Raw genomic sequence first — 19,219 nt, forward strand, 5'->3', positions numbered from 1 at the left:
GTCAGGCTCAGGTCATTATTTCCGTACGAGCAAGGTACTGTGAAAAGATCCTTAGATCTCCCTTTTTTAAAATCTACATGATGGTGAGATCAATTTTGGAAACTGAACAGGGTGGGAGGCCTATGTGCGATGCAGAATCTTGCTTCTCGATCTATAGCATGGCGGCAGGACGACACCCTAGTTAGCTAGAGTTATCGGCGGCGAGTTTCTGTTGCCACGCATAAGCCTCCCACCTTACTTAATTCACAAAAGCATAGGTGTGTGAGAATTTAAAGTCTAATAGTATGTCCGTGACGTTGTCACCGCCAAACTGCCACTGAGCACGGGTGACCACTCCAGGCACGTGTCACCTTTTTATTTTACTAGAGATTTAAATAATTAACGAATATTTTATGTAAAATATTTATAAATACTTATTGAGTTGGAGGGTATCTTTGAAATTAAAAAATAATAATAAAAATCTTGAATGGAGGTAATTTTTCTCCAGCATTCATTTTTTAATTAATCTTATTTACTTTTTAAAATAAAAAATATATAATTTTGAGAAATCCTAACCACCTTCTATCTCCATTATCAACACACCGATTCGTAGCCCAATAATTTATTGAGAAAATAATATAAAAATCTCCTTCTTGCACTATATGTGTTGTTAATGAACCTAATGTACTGAAATTTTTAGATTGAAACGAATCCATATTCATACAAAGAAGGTGCAACAAATCCATCAAATAAGGAAAGAAGACGATGAGGACAATTGCTTCACAAATACATTAAACTCCTATGTAACCATCGACCTTATCATTTCCTAATCAAATAATGAAGGTTTTGGCCGGTGGTCGCTTGGGATTTTTATCGGTGGGATCAATTGATGACTAAGAGCTAGTGGCGCAGTGGCTTGACGCAGTGAGAGGTGGTTAAGGTTATAAATTTTTTTTTTGTTTTTTTATTAAATTTTATTTTTAATATGGATAATCTTTAAAATAAGGGTTCCTCTATGATGTTGTAATTTTTTTACAACATCAATAATATTTTTAATTGTGCGGATTTAATCAATGGTACACAATATTTGTAGGTAAAAATAAAAATAAAAAATGATGGTAAACGGTTAACAAATATGTAAGTGTTGGAGAAGTTTGTAAAATAACTATGACCACCCTTAGAGTTTGAAACAATTTCACTTAAATATCATATTTTATTTAAAATTATTTATCAATCCCCCTTTGAATTTGAAATGTGATAATTTTTTTTAAATAAATCTTCCAAAATCTATTACCATTAAATATAAAATGTAATGGTAGGTTATTTAACACAAATCAAATAAATAAGTTGCAATTGTAAAATTTATATATGATATAATACTAATAAATAACACAACTAAGTACATATAGTTAAGTAAATGTCATAGTTACATCAATAAACTCATTGTTGAGATTGCTTGTAATATAAAAATTACTTGATCACACATGTTTTAATAAAATTTAATATTGTATATTAAAATACTCATTATTTTATATAATATTAAGGGCCGTTGTATAATTGATCATGAAATATGTATCATTTTTAACACCCATTTAACATACTTATTTTCTGTACTTTATATTTATCTTACAGTTAATATCCTTATATGGTGGGAGTTTTAAGTTTTATAAGCTTATATATTTTCATTTTATTTTCAAATATCACTTTGTTAATTTCATAAAAGTTAAATCGAATATATATTCCTAATGAGCTTTAGTTTATGAATCGTGAAAGATTATTTTATTGATATCCTTGGCTTGTAATTATAAAATTTTATATTATGAAGAGTCATTACTTTTGTTATGATAGTTAATAGTGATAATAAATAAAATATTGCCTCCGATAATATTTACGTGGGAAAAAAAGTGAACGAAAATCATTTATATTTTTAGATTTTTATTGACATAGTAGAAAATTATCTGAGCCTTATAAAATTTAATTTTCACAAGTTTGTTTTCATTTTATTTTCAAATGTCACTTTATTAATTTCATAAAAGTTAAATCTACCACATATTCCTAATTAACTTTAGTTTATGAATCTTGAAAGATTATTTTATTGTTATTCTTTGATAGTAATTATAAATTTTTATGTTACGAAGAGTCATTACTTTTATTATGATAATTAATAGTGACAATAAATAAAATATCACATCAAATAATATTTAATGGACAAAATGAAGAAAAAAAATCATTGCATGTTTTTATATTTCCATTATAAAGATATGGTTTGGGATACTTTAACTTAAAATTTTGACACAATATTTGAGCCACTAATATATCATAATCTAATAGTTGATATTGAAAGTCAAAGCAACATTTCATAATGTTATATCCTCCACCATTGAATTGCATGAAATAAATAGTTTAATTTTTTGTTAAAAAATTAAATCAAAATATTTCCCACTCTATAGTTATATAGACATATATATTTTTCAATAAGAATTGGTGAATAAAATATTTCTCATTTGTTGTGACTCATATAGTATTATTAATAAAACACATATAAAATAGTTTATTGAAATGCCTTCTATTATCATTATTATTTAGGTATTAATGGTTTGTAATTAAATTCATACAATACAAATTATTATAAGACTTTGTGTTAAATAACCTACTTGATATTATATTTTATACTTAATGGTAATTGATTTTGGAAGATTTATTTAAAAAAGATTATCATATTACAAATTTAAAGGAGGGCTGAAAAGTAATTTTAAATAAAATATGTTATTTAAGTGAAATTGTTTCAAACACTAAGGGTGGTATTATTTTACAAAAATTCTCCACCCACTTGAACGGTTAACAAACTGTTTACTATTATTTTTAGATTATTTTTTTAGTACAAATATTGTACACCATTGATTAAATCTAATGGTTCAAAATTAATACATTATTGATGTTGTAAATTTTTTACAGCATCATAGAGAAACCCTTAAAGTAAATGGAATTAATTAAAAAGCAAAGGCTGTTCAGAGATATTTAAAAGATTAAATAGTAAAATAGTAAAATCTTAAGAGTCACTACAAGTGCTATTTTAGAGAGAATACATATGTGTATGTGCTGCCTCACAAAGCACCTCTAATGCATCTAAAAAGTGGTAAATATAAGTAAAAAATAATTTCAAAAAAAAATACTTCTCATAATTTTTTTCATACTTGTTTGTCCTTAATAATAAAAAATCTACAAATATTTATGATTTAAAATTTAATTATTAATATTTTATTATAGCACAACCTAAATTTTTATCTTTTAAAATATATATTTATAGATGCGCGCGCGCGCGTTGCTTAAGTTATTTGACCGAGATCTTTTACTTCTTAAGTTCTTACCCGACCATTTCATTTGAGGCCGCAAATAGTCCAAGTTTATTTGTGCAATTCGTTCATATCACCAAGACACCAACATTCTATAGCTGCAGTATGGAAAACAAGAGGCGATTTGATGGCATTCATGAAATTTAGACCCGGCTACCTCATTCTTTTGTCCAGCCAAACCGACCATAAAATTGATTTATTGTTAATATAAATCTGGATGCTCTTCTCATGAAATTAGAAAATTGTATGTAATATTTTAAGCACTATATTACGCAGAGAGGGCCCACAACAAGTTGAGCTCTCTAAATCTTGGGACGAATATTCTAATAATGTTCTAATGCCAATGGCATATTCGCATATCCTCCAATTGCTCTCTGCGATCTCCCGTGCGGTTACAGTTACAACTACTAAAACTAATCGGATATGACATAACTTTGCCTCTATTTTACCAAGTAACGACATAGTTTTAATTAATCATACTCAGAATTCATGCAACCTGGACTACGTATCAAGTTAAGTGATTGAAGCACTTTCCTGGAGATTGTTTTCAACTACGTATAAATAAGCAAAAATATCATGATATGTAGATTATGTTATTGTGACCATAACATGGCATCCAATATGTTCATCAAAATCGCACTTTGGCTTGTTTTAGCTCTGTGTTTCTTCCTATTCCTTATTACAAGTGCAAAAGCAGAGCTTCAAAGATTTGAGCATCCCATTTCAACCGAAACCAAAAATGATGAGCCGCTTTCGCTTAGCTTTTTGGTGATTGGTGATTGGGGTAGAAGAGGTGCCTTCAACCAGTCTCAACTCACTTCTCAGGTAACAAAACATTACATATTCATCACTTTGATTGCATTTTTTATTGAGTAATCTTTTATTGAATAATCTTAAGGACAAACTCTTTGTAGTTGTGTATTCGACTATTAAGGGAATAATTAGTGTATACTATTATTCAATTGAATAACAAATTAGCTTGTGCTCCCGACATCATCATTCCTTTTTTTCATCATCTTTCATGTTCTAGTATTTTTAACTATGTTGATTGCTATTCTAGAAGAGAAATGAATAATTGATATTGATTTGCTACGATATTAATACGTAGATGGGAAGAATTGGAGAGAAACTAGACATCGATTTCGTAGTTTCAATAGGAGATAATTTTTATGATAATGGATTAAGTGGAGAAGATGACACAGCATTTGAAAAATCATTTTCCAAAATCTACACAGTAAAGAGCTTGCAAAAGCAGTGGTATAGCAGCAAGTTCCCTCATCACTCATCTCTTATCACAACATCAATTTTACATGTAATATAATGCTATATTCAATTGACACTAATTAATACTTATTCAAAATGCAGTTCTGGGCAACCATGATTATAGGGGCGATGCTGAGGCTCAATTAAGCCCCCTCCTCAGAATAATTGATAGAAGATGGATTTGCTTAAGATCTTTTATTGTAAATGCAAGCAAATACAGAGGAATACTCAATACTCAGTCATATAGACGTAAACTGTCTTAATAATACTCAATTGCCAACATTTTTTTTTTCAGAATTAGCTGAGATTTTCTTTGTGGATACCACTCCTTTTGTCAATATGTACTTCTCCAAAGCAGAGGGTCATACTTATAATTGGCGAGGTATTATCTCTAGAAAAGCTTATCGTGCCAACATATTGAAGGTATAAAACATATATAAAGATTTGTTATTTCAATCAACGATATAATAGATAAAATTTGTATTAGTTGTAATCTTACAATCATGTATCCATAATAGGATTTAGAATCAGCGTTCAAAAAATCAATGGCAAAGTGGAAAATAGTTGTTGGCCACCATGCAATTAGAAGCATTGGGCACCATGGAGACACCCAGGAACTTATCAGGCATATCCTCCCACTTCTCAAGGTAAAAAATAACTTATATGTAAATACAATAATTTACCCATTTCAGCACACTGAACTCCGGTAAATCCTGTGAATAATTTCAGACCTACGACGTTGACTTTTACATGAACGGCCATGACCATTGCTTGGAGCATATCAGTGACAGGGAAAGGTAATTTTGAGAAGCAACATTATCTTTCATTAAACTAAACGATTGGATTATGTTTCATATGACTAATTCGTAAGATTGTTGTGGCAGCCCTATACAATTTCTTACGAGTGGAGCAGGATCTAAGGCATGGAGAGGAAATATTAAAGAAGAAAATGGAGATGGTTTAAACTTTTTTTACGACGGGCAAGGATTCATGTCTGTGAAGTTGACTCAATTTGAAGCAGAGATTAAGTTCTATGATGTTCATGGCAAGGTTTTGCACGGATGGAATAAAATCAAGCAGCCACGTCACTCATCCGTATAAAGCTAGAGGCATCCGCATCTTGGTATAGTTTATTTGATTACTGAAGAGCCAGAGTTTGTGTAGGATCATTATTTGTATCGTTCTTTGGTTTCATTTAGGTAATTTTACTACTGAAACATCAATATATATATGGCCTCAGCTACCATGCAGGGCATAAAATCCCCTGTATGGTGTAAGGGCTGCCCTTGAGTCATTGGATTCAGCTTATTTGAATCCAACAGTTGGGGTATCAATTTATAAAAAAAAAAAAGTGAATAAAAGCAAAAAAAAAAAGCGGGCAAACGGAAGAAAAGCATTTTCATCTCCCTCTCTTTCTCCCCCTTGCTTTTTCTTCCTCCTCTGGAACATTGAACAAGAAAACCCTCATCTTTCTCCCTCTCGATCACCACATTATGCCTCGCTCTTGCTCTTGCTCACTCTCCCGCTCGTGCTCACGCTCCCGTTCCCGCTCACACTCTTACTCTCGCGTCGCTGTTGCTGTTGCTCTTACTCTTGGTCCAACTCACACTCACGCTCTACCTTTCTCTCACTCTCGCTCCTACTCCCGGCTCTCACTTTCACTCTTCTCATCGAGGTTACTCAGCTTTAAACTTATCCTTGTAATTGTTTAAGTTATTAGATTTGTAATTTGTTGTATTTAGGGAAAATGATTTGTTAATGATATAGTGTAGAAATATAATTCACACACAATATTTGGTCAAGAATGAGCGAAAAGTGACTCAAAAGCGGGGGTATGTGAAACGGGTAAAGTAGGTTTAAAGATTTAGGAATTTTGAAAATAAATAAGGAAATGGTGTTTTGAGAGTGAATAGGTGAGGTTTAATAAATGGAAAATGGTTCTAGAGAGTCGCTTTGGCAAGAAAGTGAGTGGAAAATGAAAAATTTTAGAGAAAGAGAAAGAGAAAGAGATGGAAACGAAATAATGTAGAGAGAGATGGAGAACGAGTGACAAAGATTGTGAATATGTATGAAGTCGGCTAGCAGCTTGAACCAAGCGGTTAACTACTTCAGTTCTAGAAACTAAGCGGTCAGCTGCTTGCTTCAAGCAGCTAGCCACTAAGTTTCTAGAACTGAATAGCAGATAGCCACTTAAAGAAAACGGTTAGCCGCTTTAAAAAAGTGATTAGCCGGTTCTCCTTAAATTTAGACCGTCTTGTTTTTCGGCCAAAATTTGATCAATTCCGAGACCATTTTGTGATTCTGAAAAATTTCAAATGCCATTTTTTATGCATGAGACATGATGATGAACATCCAAAAACAGAAATTTAAGCATATAACATGTTAAACTCAAGTATATATCAACAATCATCAAAGATAAGAAATAAGACAAGTTAAGGCGAATATAAATTCCATATCATGAGTGTATAAACAAAATAGTAACACACTAACAAAAGCTTCAATTAAAGCACGACTCTTGCAAAGTTGGATACAATTGTTCATCTTAACTTGTCAAATGAATTGTCACGTCTTCCGATTAGTCAAATGAATTGTCATGAGGCCACCAATTAGACTGCATGTTGGGATATGGAAGAAATGTAAAAGTATCCCCTCCTAGTGATGGTGACATTGATGAATTATTTTAGAAATAATCATTAGATTGTGAGAACACATAAGAACTACTCCCACATTCCTTTTGGGTTTCAAGTTCATATGATGCTTCACTAGCGTTGAATGAAAATTGTTCACTTGAGCGAGCTAACTTAGAACTACCACAACCATAATTGTTACTAACATTGGCTTCACTACTTCTACAAGAAATCATTCATGAATAAAATGAAATTTACTTACCATAAATTATGAAACAATAAACAACAAACATAAAAATAAGCTACTCTAAACTTGCAATATGAAACTTGAACGTACACATGAAACCGGGTGGAAAAAAGAAAAATTTCGGGGTGTTTAGATAATAATTATATGAAATATAGAATAGTAAATATGAAACACATTACTTAGAATATGCAATACGAATATAAAATATGAGTACCTTTGCAATGGTGAACATAAAACATCAATATGAAACTCAAAACTTGAAATATGAAACTTCAACGTAAACATGAAACATGGGGAAAAAAAATTTGGGGTATTTGGAAAATAATTATATGAAATATTGAACATTAAATATGAAGCTCGTTACTTAAAATATGCAACAATGAACATAAAACATCAAATATGAAACTTTGGGGTATTTGGAAAATAATTATATGAAATATTGAACAGTAAATATGAAGCTCGTTACTTAAAATATGCAACAATGAACATGAAACATGAACATAAACATGAAACGAGGGCAAAAAAGAAAAATTTCGGGGTATTTGGAAAGTAATTGAATGAAACATATAACAATAAACATGAAACACATTACTTAAAATATGCAACAATGAACATAAAATATAAATACCTCTGTAACAGTGAACATAAAACATCAAATATGAAATTTTGAACTTGCAACATGAAACATGAACTGAAACATGAAACGGGGGCAAAAAAAAAAATTTGGGGTATTTCGAAAGTAATTGAATGAAACATATAATAATAAACATGAAACACGTTACTTAAAATATGCAACAATGAACATAAAATACGAGTACCTCTGTAACAGTGAATATCAAACATCAAATATGAAACTTTGAACTTGCAACATGAAACATGAAACATGAACGTAAACATGAAACGAGAGCCAAAAAAAAAAAATCAGGGTATTTAGAAAATAATTACATTAAACATTAAACAGAAAACTTAAAATGCTAAATATGAGATAGATTTCATAGAAAATGAATTAAACTTTTGTCTTTTTGTTAATACTCATTTGATTTAATTTTTCAAAATATTTGTAATAAAAATATTTTTTTTTCCTTTTTTACTTGTCTTTTCTTCTTCTTCTTCTTCTTCTTATTTTTAAAATATTATTTATTTAATAAATTTTTATTTTAATTGATTTAAATTAAAAATGCATATTAATAAGAAGGAAAATTATCATTTGTATACCCTTAGTTTACTCTATTATCAAAAATACTACAATATTTTGAGGGTGTATCAATCGTCCATCCTAAGTTGACAAAATGTATCAGCTGACCACCAAACCGTTAGTTGCCGTTTAAGTATGATGACATCAGATAGGTAATTTGGTCTTTTCATATAATACAAGTGATAATTTAAGGGTATACAAGTGATAAAAAGAGAATTTAAGGGTATACAAGTGATAATTTTCAAAGGTAAAATTGTCAATTCACTGTAATTCCGTTAACTTTCAAACGGAAACTAACGGTTTAGTGGTCGGCTGATACATTTTGTCAACTAAGGGTGGACGATTGATATGAATCCCACAATGAAACTTTCAATCCTACACTTAATTTGTAGTTTCAACTTCCCAAGAAAGTTCTAAACAGATTTATGGCAAACAAAAACCTTGACCCAATGCTTAAGAAAATATCAACCAAAGGTATAGAGAAAGGTATTGACGCCACACTCAAGAAAAAGATGAGAAGGTGAGTGATAAGTCTAAATTTGGAACACCACAAGAATGTAAATTCTTGATAAGTTCACTAGTTCTCAAAAGAACCAAAGAAAGAATAATCTTTCAAATTCAAAATAACATTCATCTCCTTACATACCAAGGTTGCTGAATTTAAATAGGCTAAAAGGAACCCAAGATCCTAAAAATACAAATGGAAACATTGGAACAACCCTCCAAGTAAGTTTGTCAAAAGATGTTTCAAAAGTCTTCACCAACCCACCATGATCAATGCTATCTTTGACAAACTTAATGCTAGCCTACTATAATTAATGCTATCATTGACAAACTTAATGTTAGCCCACCATCATTGATGGTAGACTTACCTTACACATTGATAAGCTTGAAACAAAACAAACAAATAAGTTGAAAAACAAAGGATTCGTTGAAAATCCCAAGTCTGAACAAGCTGTAAAGAATTGGTCATAACTCCTTCTAGAGAACTCCAAATCCAGCTCTGTAAAATTTATTGGAAAGCTAACTTAATTATCTTTCCAACGGTATATAGCTTGCATTTTAATTCTGTCTCAATCAATACAGTTTTTATTCCGAATTTGACCTTTCAGCATTTGATACAACTTGTGTATTTGGCTGCCCACTGACTTGAATAATGCCCACAATGCCTTGTCTTCTCTTCAAGCCCAATTCATGATGTCTTGCATCTTGAATTGCATTTTCAATCCATATTTTCTCAATTAATCCATTTAAAGCAGCTTGCATCTTTTTGGCTCTTACTCTTGTAATTGGGCCTCCATGAATGTGCAAAGGATCACTTGATGGTTCTCATCAACGATTGATATACCCTCAAAGTGTTGTAGTATTTTTTATAACAGAGCAAATATAGAGTATACGAATGATAATTTCCCTAATAACAATAAGGGGGTCAATAAAATTGACCTAGTCTATTTTAATTTATTTAATAACAAGGGGCTATGATCCAATCCATATATATATATATATATATATATATATATATATATATATATATATATATATATATATATATATATATATATATATATATATATATATATATATATATAACGCCCCAAATAATAACCTCTGCATCTCCTCTAATATGTTTGATACACCATATTATATCTAACTATATTATAGTATATTATACTATGTTATTATATTAAAGTTAACAGAAAATTACATTTAGTGTAGTAAGGATTTTGTTATGTATTTTAATATTTTATATTAATTCTATAAAAATAATATCATTTTGATTTTATTAATAAAATTATACAATTACTGTAACCACCACTAACCAGCAGTAGGAATCTATAGATGTTGTTTGTTTATCATATTTGTGCTGACATAATCCTTATTTTGAGGTCTATGTGACGATATCAATATAGTCTCTATTCACTAGGCTTTAACCTAGTGGTTAGAACCCAAATTTTACAATTGTGAAATCATAGGTTTGAGTCCCCACAATACATTGTAGGGGTTTAATTTTCTTGCTCAATTTAAATGAAAGTAGTCTTCTCCCTTTCGAAATGTGAATGAAGTACACGTCTCTCGAACATTAGAGAAAGTAAAAATTTGGACCATGCTTCATAAGAATTGATGTATATTAGTCTCAGTTATAATCTGTTGTAAATATCAGTTATAATCTCATATAATATGACTTGTACTCTTAAACAATTGTCTCATGTAATCAATATATATATATATATATAGTCTCTATTTGCCATAGATCTACCGGGAAAGGGAAGCCCAAAAAAAAAAAAAAGCGGAAGAAGAAGAAGAAGAAGAAAGAAAAGAGAACTCATGGAATCTAAGGACCCGTTCGGTATTGTTTCTGAATTTGTATTTTCTGAGAATAAAAATGAAAATAAAAATGGTATTTTGTAATTGTTGTATTTCGAATTTAAGTATGTGTTTGGTATCATTTTATGTATTCTGTATTTTAAAACTGAAAACAGTAATATGCGTTCGGTAAACACAGTTGAAAATAATAAAAACAAAAAATATGCGTTCGGTAGTACTTTTTTCAAAAATAATTTTTACTAGCATTTACATCATATTTATAATTATAAAATAATTATTTAGCTAATACATACACAAATACAACATAATAATTTAAACAAAATTATTATAAAAAATTACATGATAATAAAATTTTAGAATTAGCATTAATTAAAAAAAATTTTACATTGTCATTATTTTTACACCATAATTAAGATATATATTACAACACATGATTTAAACAAAATAATTATAAAAAAATTACATAATAGACATTATGCATTACGTATGTAATCATGCCACATAGAAGCTGCAATTCTATCTCTTGTAGCATTCGTCTCTGCGACACTTGTAGGAGATAAATCAATATTAATAAGTGGTCTACCAGTATCTCCTTCGTTGGTAACCAAATCTTGCACATCAAAGTCTCCAAATAACCTATCACAAGCAATAAATTCAAATTGTGAATTCCATCTAAAGCAATAAATTGAAATTACAGATTGTTTGATTGAATTCTATCTAGGGCAAAGCTTGAAAAATCTCTATTTCTCTCTAATAACAAAAGTCCAATTTACCTAATGCATTTTCTCTGTAAAAAAAAAGTGACAGGCAATAAATTCAACTTTTGCATCATCAACAAAATGGAATTTGGAGTAAAATCAATATCATGGCAACGACAATCGTGAACAACATCATCTTTACATGCTATTAAAAACAATTAAATCACTCAAATAATTTCTAAAAATTTTTATTAAATTCTCAGGCTTTTTTTTCATTCTAAATGTCATATATCGCTGTCCAAAAACATCCTACTTTAAGAAATATTTAAAAGTTAATTAAGTCAAAAATCTTGTAAATTATAATGTCCTTTTTTTCGTTTTAAATTGGTTTCCAAAGAATGATGTATATGCTTACAGAAGCAAAACATGCCAAACAACAGCAACGACATTTTGTGGATTGTTTTTAACTTAAAAAAAACAAATACCGGCAAGTGACCTATCCGGGAGAGCAACAGAAGTTGGGTGAAGACGAGCAGCAACGACTGAGCAGCAACGGAGCAGAGCAACAGCGGAAACAGAGCAGCAGCAGAAACAGAGTAGCGGCGGCTATGGCGGAAACACAGCAGCAGCGGCTATGGCGGAAACACAGCAACGACAGTGGCTGAGAGTGCAGATTTGTTGCAACTGAATCAAGAAGGCTACGGGGCAAGGGGGAAGAGAGAGAGGCAGTGAAGAGATAAGGAGAAGAGAGTGGATCGAGAGAAATAAAGAGAGAGAAAGATGTTGGATGAAGATAAGGGGAGGGAGAGAGTGCAGATTTGCTGCAACTGGATGAAGAAAGTTGCGGGCAAGAGAGAGCGTCAGTGAAGAGATAAGGAGGAGGTCACAATTTTTCTTTTGTTTTCTAATTCATTTTTAGGTTTAGTCTGTAAAATTTGGAGAATTTGTTTAATTTGTTTTCAGTTGTGTAATTATAATAATAAATCCGAATTTTATGTTTTGTAATTTGTTTTGTGTGTAGTTATAATAATGAATCCGGATTTTGTGTTTTGTAATTTATTTTGTGAAAAAAATTCACCGAACATGTTTTATGTGTGTATTATAAAAATGAAAACGAAAACATGCCTTGAAAAAGGGTACCGAACGGGCCCTAACTTTTTGGATTGTTGCGTAAAGTTTCGGACGAGAATTCCAAGGATATGGAATTTAGGGGCGACTTTCTTGTGGTAGAAATTGCGAATGTGCAAGTAGGGGGCGGCCACAAAACAGGTAGCGAGACTAAATGCAATTGCAGGAATAGGTTCTAGGTTAGCTTTCTTTCATTATGGTTATGGAACGTGAAAGTCGTTCAGTCTCCGCACGAGATCGCTTCATACCTCGCGCTGTTTGCATATCTCGCCTATCGAAGTTCTGTTGGAAAATATCGTCCGAGATATCAAAGGCTACTTAAAAACGGCGATTCTGTGTTGTAATAACACTAGAGATGACTAAGGGGGTGGCCAGGAGTACACGGTTCCCATCAATAATTTAAATATTAAATAAATTTAATTAGTTATTAAAACATATTAAATAAATAAATTAGAGATAGTATATGCTTACATATTGTGATTTAACCAAAAGAGACAACGTCAACCTAGATTAAACTAAGTTTTCCAGGCACTTGCAAAATGAAGGTAAATTTCATTTAGCAACCACAAGTGTTATAGCATGCAATAAAACAAGTAAACATGACAATTAAACTATTAACTATATACAATACAATTAGCAAATTACCTAATACTTGTCCTCAAAACTATCCCGTGCTCCATTTGGGTTTGGTCAGTCTGGTACAAACTTTGTTTGAAACAGTTGAAAATGAACATCATTCAGTTCATGACAAAATGATACCTCGAATCCACATAGCTCTCAACATCCCAGAGGAAAGAACCAAAAGTCACAGCCTCCAAAACAAGTCTCTTCAGACCAGCAAAGCTAATTTTGATTTGTACATCATTTGAGGAATCAACAGTACCCTGTGGTGTTACAACAATTTCTGGTCTTCCAAATAGCGCCTCTGTGTGCTTCTCAATGATGCTAACAGCCTCTTTGGATCTTATCGTCGCATATCTCTGAAGTGTCTCCCCATCAAAAGACATCACATAGGTCCTCAACCGAGAGGCCTTTATCCCATGACCAAAACCTCCAGGACTGACACCACCAGAAAAGGATGAAACTTCAGGATGAGATGACAGAGCTTCATGAGAACCCTCAGCACCAGTGGGTGTCACGTCTCCTACCACTTGCTGAATACCACTCTCTTCTACATCTGATGCATCTGGAAGAATTTTCATGCTCTTCTCAAGCTGAAACCTCTGATCGACTCGCTTGAGGAAGTACCCATACATAACTGAAGCAGCATAGACTTGCCCAACCCTGAGTTTGCTGATCTGTGCTACAGAGGTTGAATCACCCAACCGATTTCCGAGAATAAGAGCCAAGTGGTTTTGTATCATCTCATAGGCTTCAGATGAGTGAAGCTGCTCAAGGTTCTCATCTTGGCTTAGCCACGTGTCCACCCGGCCAGAGGAGTCTGAAGAAGAAGGGGTAATAGAAGGTATCAAGGAAACATTAGCATCCATGAACTTCTGCACAACCAATGCATACAAAATCTCTTCTAATGCCTTTCTCCTTTCATTAGCCTTCACCTCAGCAATTCTCCTGGAAATTTGAAATACCATAGTTTAAGGTTCAACTCTTGACAGTAAAACTAAATAATTTATCACTGACATGTTGAAGGTATATTTACGCAAGCATGAGCAAAGAAATTTACTACTGCCTTTTACCTAATTCAAAAGTTTTGATAATAAATGGTTTCAATAAAATCAAATTTCTAGTAAACATTTCATATAGGTTACATTTATATGATTTTGAGATTGATCATCATCTGATTAAGGTTACATAAGCTTCTAATTTCGAGTGTTGTAGTGTCGCTAAATCAGATCTAAAGAAAAGACAAAGAAATAGAACATAAACCATAGAATGGTGTGTAGGGAGCTTGCCAGAAAGATAGGATAGAGATAACGGAAAGGGAACTCAGAGAGCAATAACAATTTTGGGTTTAACCAATAACACAGGCAACCAAAAGAAAAGCGAGATAAAACACAGGGAAAAGGAGGAGGAGAAATAGAAGCAAGTCAGGAGAAGAACAATATTTATGTTATGCACACATTATAATCCAAACCAGAAGTCTCAAAAAATACAACAGAGCATATCTATGGAGGAAAAATATACCGAGAAGATAACCAAATCAACCATAGACAAATAATAATCAGTGGCATAGACAGAATTCAAATCTGTGGGAGCAAATTAATTTCCTTAAAAGAATTTGATTTTCCTCAAATGTTTGTAAATAATTTTGGATTTAACATATTCATTTAAAGTGATTTTAGTGATGATAATTTAATTTTGAGCCTACATTTTTATATATTATTCAAAGCAGTAGGGACAAATTAAAAATTTTATTGGGGACAAATAAAATGTTTGGTTGAATTCTAAAAGCCATTTTCTGAAAAAATTAGGACTTACAGGGGTAGCTGCCCCCGCTTGCCTCTATGTGGCTCTGCCACTGGTAACTATGAAATCCCTTAAAGAAAACAATAAAATAAATCAATTCCCAAAATATCATAACATTCTACAGCACAAAAATTCACTTTCGAACCACCTTCTGCACTTAATTCGCTTTAAATTCATTTATCTTAATCTGTTTATCTCGTATAAGCCAGTTATACTACAAATTTTTGAGCATTCGGAGTGAGATTTCGTGAACCTAATAGTCAAAACCTAAAGCCCATAAATTACCGTGCATCCTATTTTCAATGTAGAGCTTTTTTATTTTACTTTAAAAAAAAAGATTATATATACAAAACTATATGAGAGATGTATAATTGTAAAATGTTTAATGTACAATTTCCATCATCAAGCTTATAACATTGATTTCCAAATTTAGCATGTAAGAATGTGCTTTATTTTATAACTAAATATTTAATAGGAATAAAACATAGTAATGGAAACTAGTTCATGAGCTTTGCTATTCTTAAATTACCAAGACTTATATAGTGATCAATTGAAAGAATCTGAAAAGTTCCATACAAGGCCAACTTCAAAATTAGTTAACCAATAACAGTATTTCTGGAGCTTCAAGCCCAAGAGTATATAAAAACTGTGATGCAAGAAAAAACAGCATAACATATGCTAATGTTTACTCATAACCATGAAACACATTTCAAAGCATAGCCAAATGAAATGATAGCGCTGTTATTAAAAAAAAAAAATTCATTTCCTCATATTTCTAGCTTTGGTAAGTGGCATTTATACACTTCCATCATTTATACTAATCAAACAAGAAGCATTCCATCATTTATGTTGACATTCTCATCAAATTTCTAAAACTAAACACAAAATTGTAAGCCTTAACTTTCCCTTAAAGTTAATTTCACATTCCATATCAAGAGATGAGCAACTAACCTATACAATACAAGCTCAGTGCCAGAAGCAGAAGCCTCCTCGTGTTTTTCAGCATCACGGTCAGTTTGAAGCTGTTCAAGCTGCTGCTCAACTGCTGCAGGTACAAGGTGTGGGTGGCTTATCAAAATCTGAGACAAAAACTGTCCCACTGGAGACTCCAGCTGAAGCGGAGCAATTGGATCCATTGACCTAGATGATTCTGAAGAAGATGATGCTCTAACGACCATGCATCTCCTGCTTCCAAATCCCTTTCTCCTATGCCTTGGCTTAGGGTTTGAAACTGAAGAGTAATGCTGCAGCGAATCAACCAATAGAATAGTCAATCAAACAGGCGCAAGATAATTGAACATATTCAACTAAGTGAGTCTAAATCAATTAGACAAAAAAGCAACGAAACAATAAACAGTAACGGATCTCGATTAAAAAAACAAACAAGGCAAAATTAATAGCTACGAGTCTATCCGTAAGTTTGATAATTATACCTTGATCGGTAAAAGCGATTTAGTGCCAAAACGAATAAAATCAGGTCCAGAATAAACAGAAAAAAGAACTGGTCTGTGACTATGCAAGCCGATTGAAGATCGAGCCACGCTTGCTGCGGCTGCCTCCATACTCAAATCTGTCTAATTCATTCACAAATTCTTTAGCTATTAAAAAAATTAATAATAATTGAAATAAGAGGAATTTCAAGGTGTGTAAATCAGAGACCAAAATAAGAATAATAATAATTATTGTACCTTGAATTGCGAAACAAAGAAAAGAGAAGAGATGTTTAAACCGACCCGATTTACAGATTTAGAGAGATTTTTGCTTCAATAGAGCGAACGAGTGTTGTTCTTTATTGAGCTTCGAATATGGTCAAGTCAACAATTATGGGCTGGCCTCGACGCCTCGTAACAAATTTATATGTATTAATGTATGTATTCTTTGAAAAATAAAAATTATACGTGTATATACATCAGTACTCGATAAACAAATTTTAATGTTGAGAAACAGATTAATGTGGAGCATTGGGTGAAATTTATGGTATACAATAATTAAATAAGATAAATAGAAAAGCGAAGTTATTGATAAAGTAGATAACTTAAATTTGATAAAAGGGATAAGAAACAAGACTCAAATAGGATAGCCAGAAAGGGTTATTTTTACATACCTCCCCTGAGGTTTCACTTAATATCAGTTTAATAAAAAGTATTTTCGTATTTTTATATTCCTCCCCTACTATTAGTATTTCTGTCAGTATAATATCAGTATATAAGTTTACAATTGTAAAAGCGCATTTAAATTTTAAAAAACTTAAAAAGTTAGCTGTAGTGGCATTGGTAAGTGCGAAATACCGTTGCATCCGTCCATTTCATTACCCAAAAGAAAAATCTCTTCACGAAAGTGTAAATCTTACGAAAATCTCATCATTCACGCAAACATTCACCCCTCAGCAGCTTAAGTGTGAAAACAAGCGAGTGTTAGTGAGTTTGAGGATCAAGAATCATCACCATTTTGAACTTACCCATGAAGAAGACAAGCTTCGATGCTAATAGAAGACTGCTGAGGGGCGAGTTTCCGTGGCTTTTCACGGCTCTAATACCAGTCGAGGCTGCGTTTTTTTCTCTCTCCTCGTGAGTCGAGAAGATGCTGATAGAAGACTGCCGACGGGCGCAGTCCGTGGCCAATCGAGGAGGCATTTTCGCTGCTTCTCACGGCTTCGATCGGTGGCTTTCCGGACGCTTTCCGACGGCAAAGATGGCATGGAGATAACCAACGGTTCAAGGGCTTTCGATCGGTACCAAGCTCGACTGAAACGGTGGCTCGAAATGGGAGATCCGACCGGATCACAGTCGCGGGTCGGGTTGGATCCGATTCTTTTTCCTCTCTCTCCCCGTGAGCTTCACTCTTTTTCTTTTCTTTTTCTTTTTCTTTTTTTCTCTCTATATAAATGGCTGGGCAAAAGTCAAAGAAAATATGGTGTGGGTGTTTGTACTCAAAATTCACTTGTAATCATGTCCGAATGATTAGAAAAATTGGTGTTGTCATGTTGTGGATGTTTGTTGTAAAAGATTAATGGGTTTTAATGTATGTTGAATTTGTAGAAAATTTATTTTTTATATTAATTGATTTAATTTTATTCCATGGCTTCTGCACTCCTATTCTCCTGTGCAATGGAGAAGAAAGAAAATTTTTTTGACCCCAAATCTCCAACTTTTAAGCACCGAGAAATTTATGTTTGATTTCAATATTTTCGACTTTTGAATAGCTTTTGAATATGCTTGCACTGTCAACTTTGCTGGGAAATTGTACTTGTCAGCCTTTAAAGGGTATTTTCGTCCTCTTGTTAGTCCACTAACAGTCAACTGACGGAAATACTAACTGCAGGGGAGGGGAGTAAAAATACGGAGATACTTTCTATTAAACTGAAATTAGGTGAAACCTCAGGGGAGGTATGTAAAAATAACCCTAGCGAGAAATTTACAACTTTAAAAGAATAAAAAAATTAATAATACAATTTATTTATAAATTATATAAAACTATATTATATAAATTCTTTCTTATAAATCACTTGATAAATAAAATTTGTTACTCACAAACAATTTGTATTTTTATTTTATGTCACTAAATTATAATTACATTGATTGATATAAATTTGGTAATGCATCATTGTTGATTTTGATAATTTATATGTATTGTGAAAAGTTAAACAAAATAATCTTCATAAATAATATTTTATCTTCACATAATTTACATATTAATATTTTACATTTTCGAGATTAATATTGTAAACAGCAAAATGAAATGGTACATTTAAATAACGCATATAAAATACATCTAATTTAATTTTTTTTAAGATCTAATTTCAAGTCTTATGGAATAATTTTTTAGTTAAAAAAGGTCTAATTGTATTTATATTTTTTTTTAATGTTTTTACAATGAATCAATGAAAATAATTATTTATTATTTATATATAAAAAATTATTAGCAATAATAGGATATAAGCTAGACCTAATTTAATTTAAAGTAAGGAATTACTAATAACT

At 31.8% G+C, this 19,219-nt stretch overlaps 2 protein-coding genes across 3 annotated transcripts; one reads left to right on the forward strand and one right to left on the reverse strand.

The window, feature by feature from the left end:
• Positions 1-3,801: 3,801 nt before the first annotated feature.
• Positions 3,802-5,894, forward strand: LOC18049448 (purple acid phosphatase 17). The gene is made up of 7 exons (XM_006441254.2): positions 3,802-4,157; positions 4,441-4,597; positions 4,698-4,805; positions 4,891-5,018; positions 5,114-5,242; positions 5,325-5,392; positions 5,480-5,894. The coding sequence occupies exons 1-7, from the start codon at positions 3,909-3,911 to the stop codon at positions 5,694-5,696; spliced, it is 1,056 nt and encodes a 351-aa protein (XP_006441317.2). The 5' UTR covers positions 3,802-3,908; the 3' UTR covers positions 5,697-5,894.
• Positions 5,895-13,277: 7,383 nt separating this feature from the next.
• LOC18049449 (UV-B-induced protein At3g17800, chloroplastic) lies at positions 13,278-17,077 on the reverse strand. 2 transcript variants are annotated; one of them, XM_006441257.2, is made up of 4 exons: positions 16,928-17,077; positions 16,673-16,809; positions 16,191-16,483; positions 13,278-14,384 (listed from the first exon to the last, which is right to left on the reverse strand). In XM_006441257.2, exons 2-4 carry the CDS (start codon positions 16,799-16,801, stop codon positions 13,553-13,555), a joined length of 1,254 nt encoding a protein of 417 aa, XP_006441320.1. In that variant the 5' UTR covers positions 16,802-16,809; positions 16,928-17,077; the 3' UTR covers positions 13,278-13,552. The 2 variants fall into 2 exon arrangements, with proteins under 2 accessions (XP_006441320.1, XP_006441318.1); XM_006441255.2 differs by having other exon boundaries at positions 16,673-16,813.
• Between the last annotated feature and the right edge of the window lie 2,142 nt (positions 17,078-19,219).

The sequence above is a fragment of the Citrus clementina genome, unplaced genomic scaffold, assembly GCF_000493195.1.
Source record: "Citrus clementina cultivar Clemenules unplaced genomic scaffold, Citrus_clementina_v1.0 scaffold_3, whole genome shotgun sequence".
In the NCBI taxonomy this organism is placed as follows: Eukaryota; Viridiplantae; Streptophyta; class Magnoliopsida; order Sapindales; family Rutaceae; genus Citrus; species Citrus x clementina.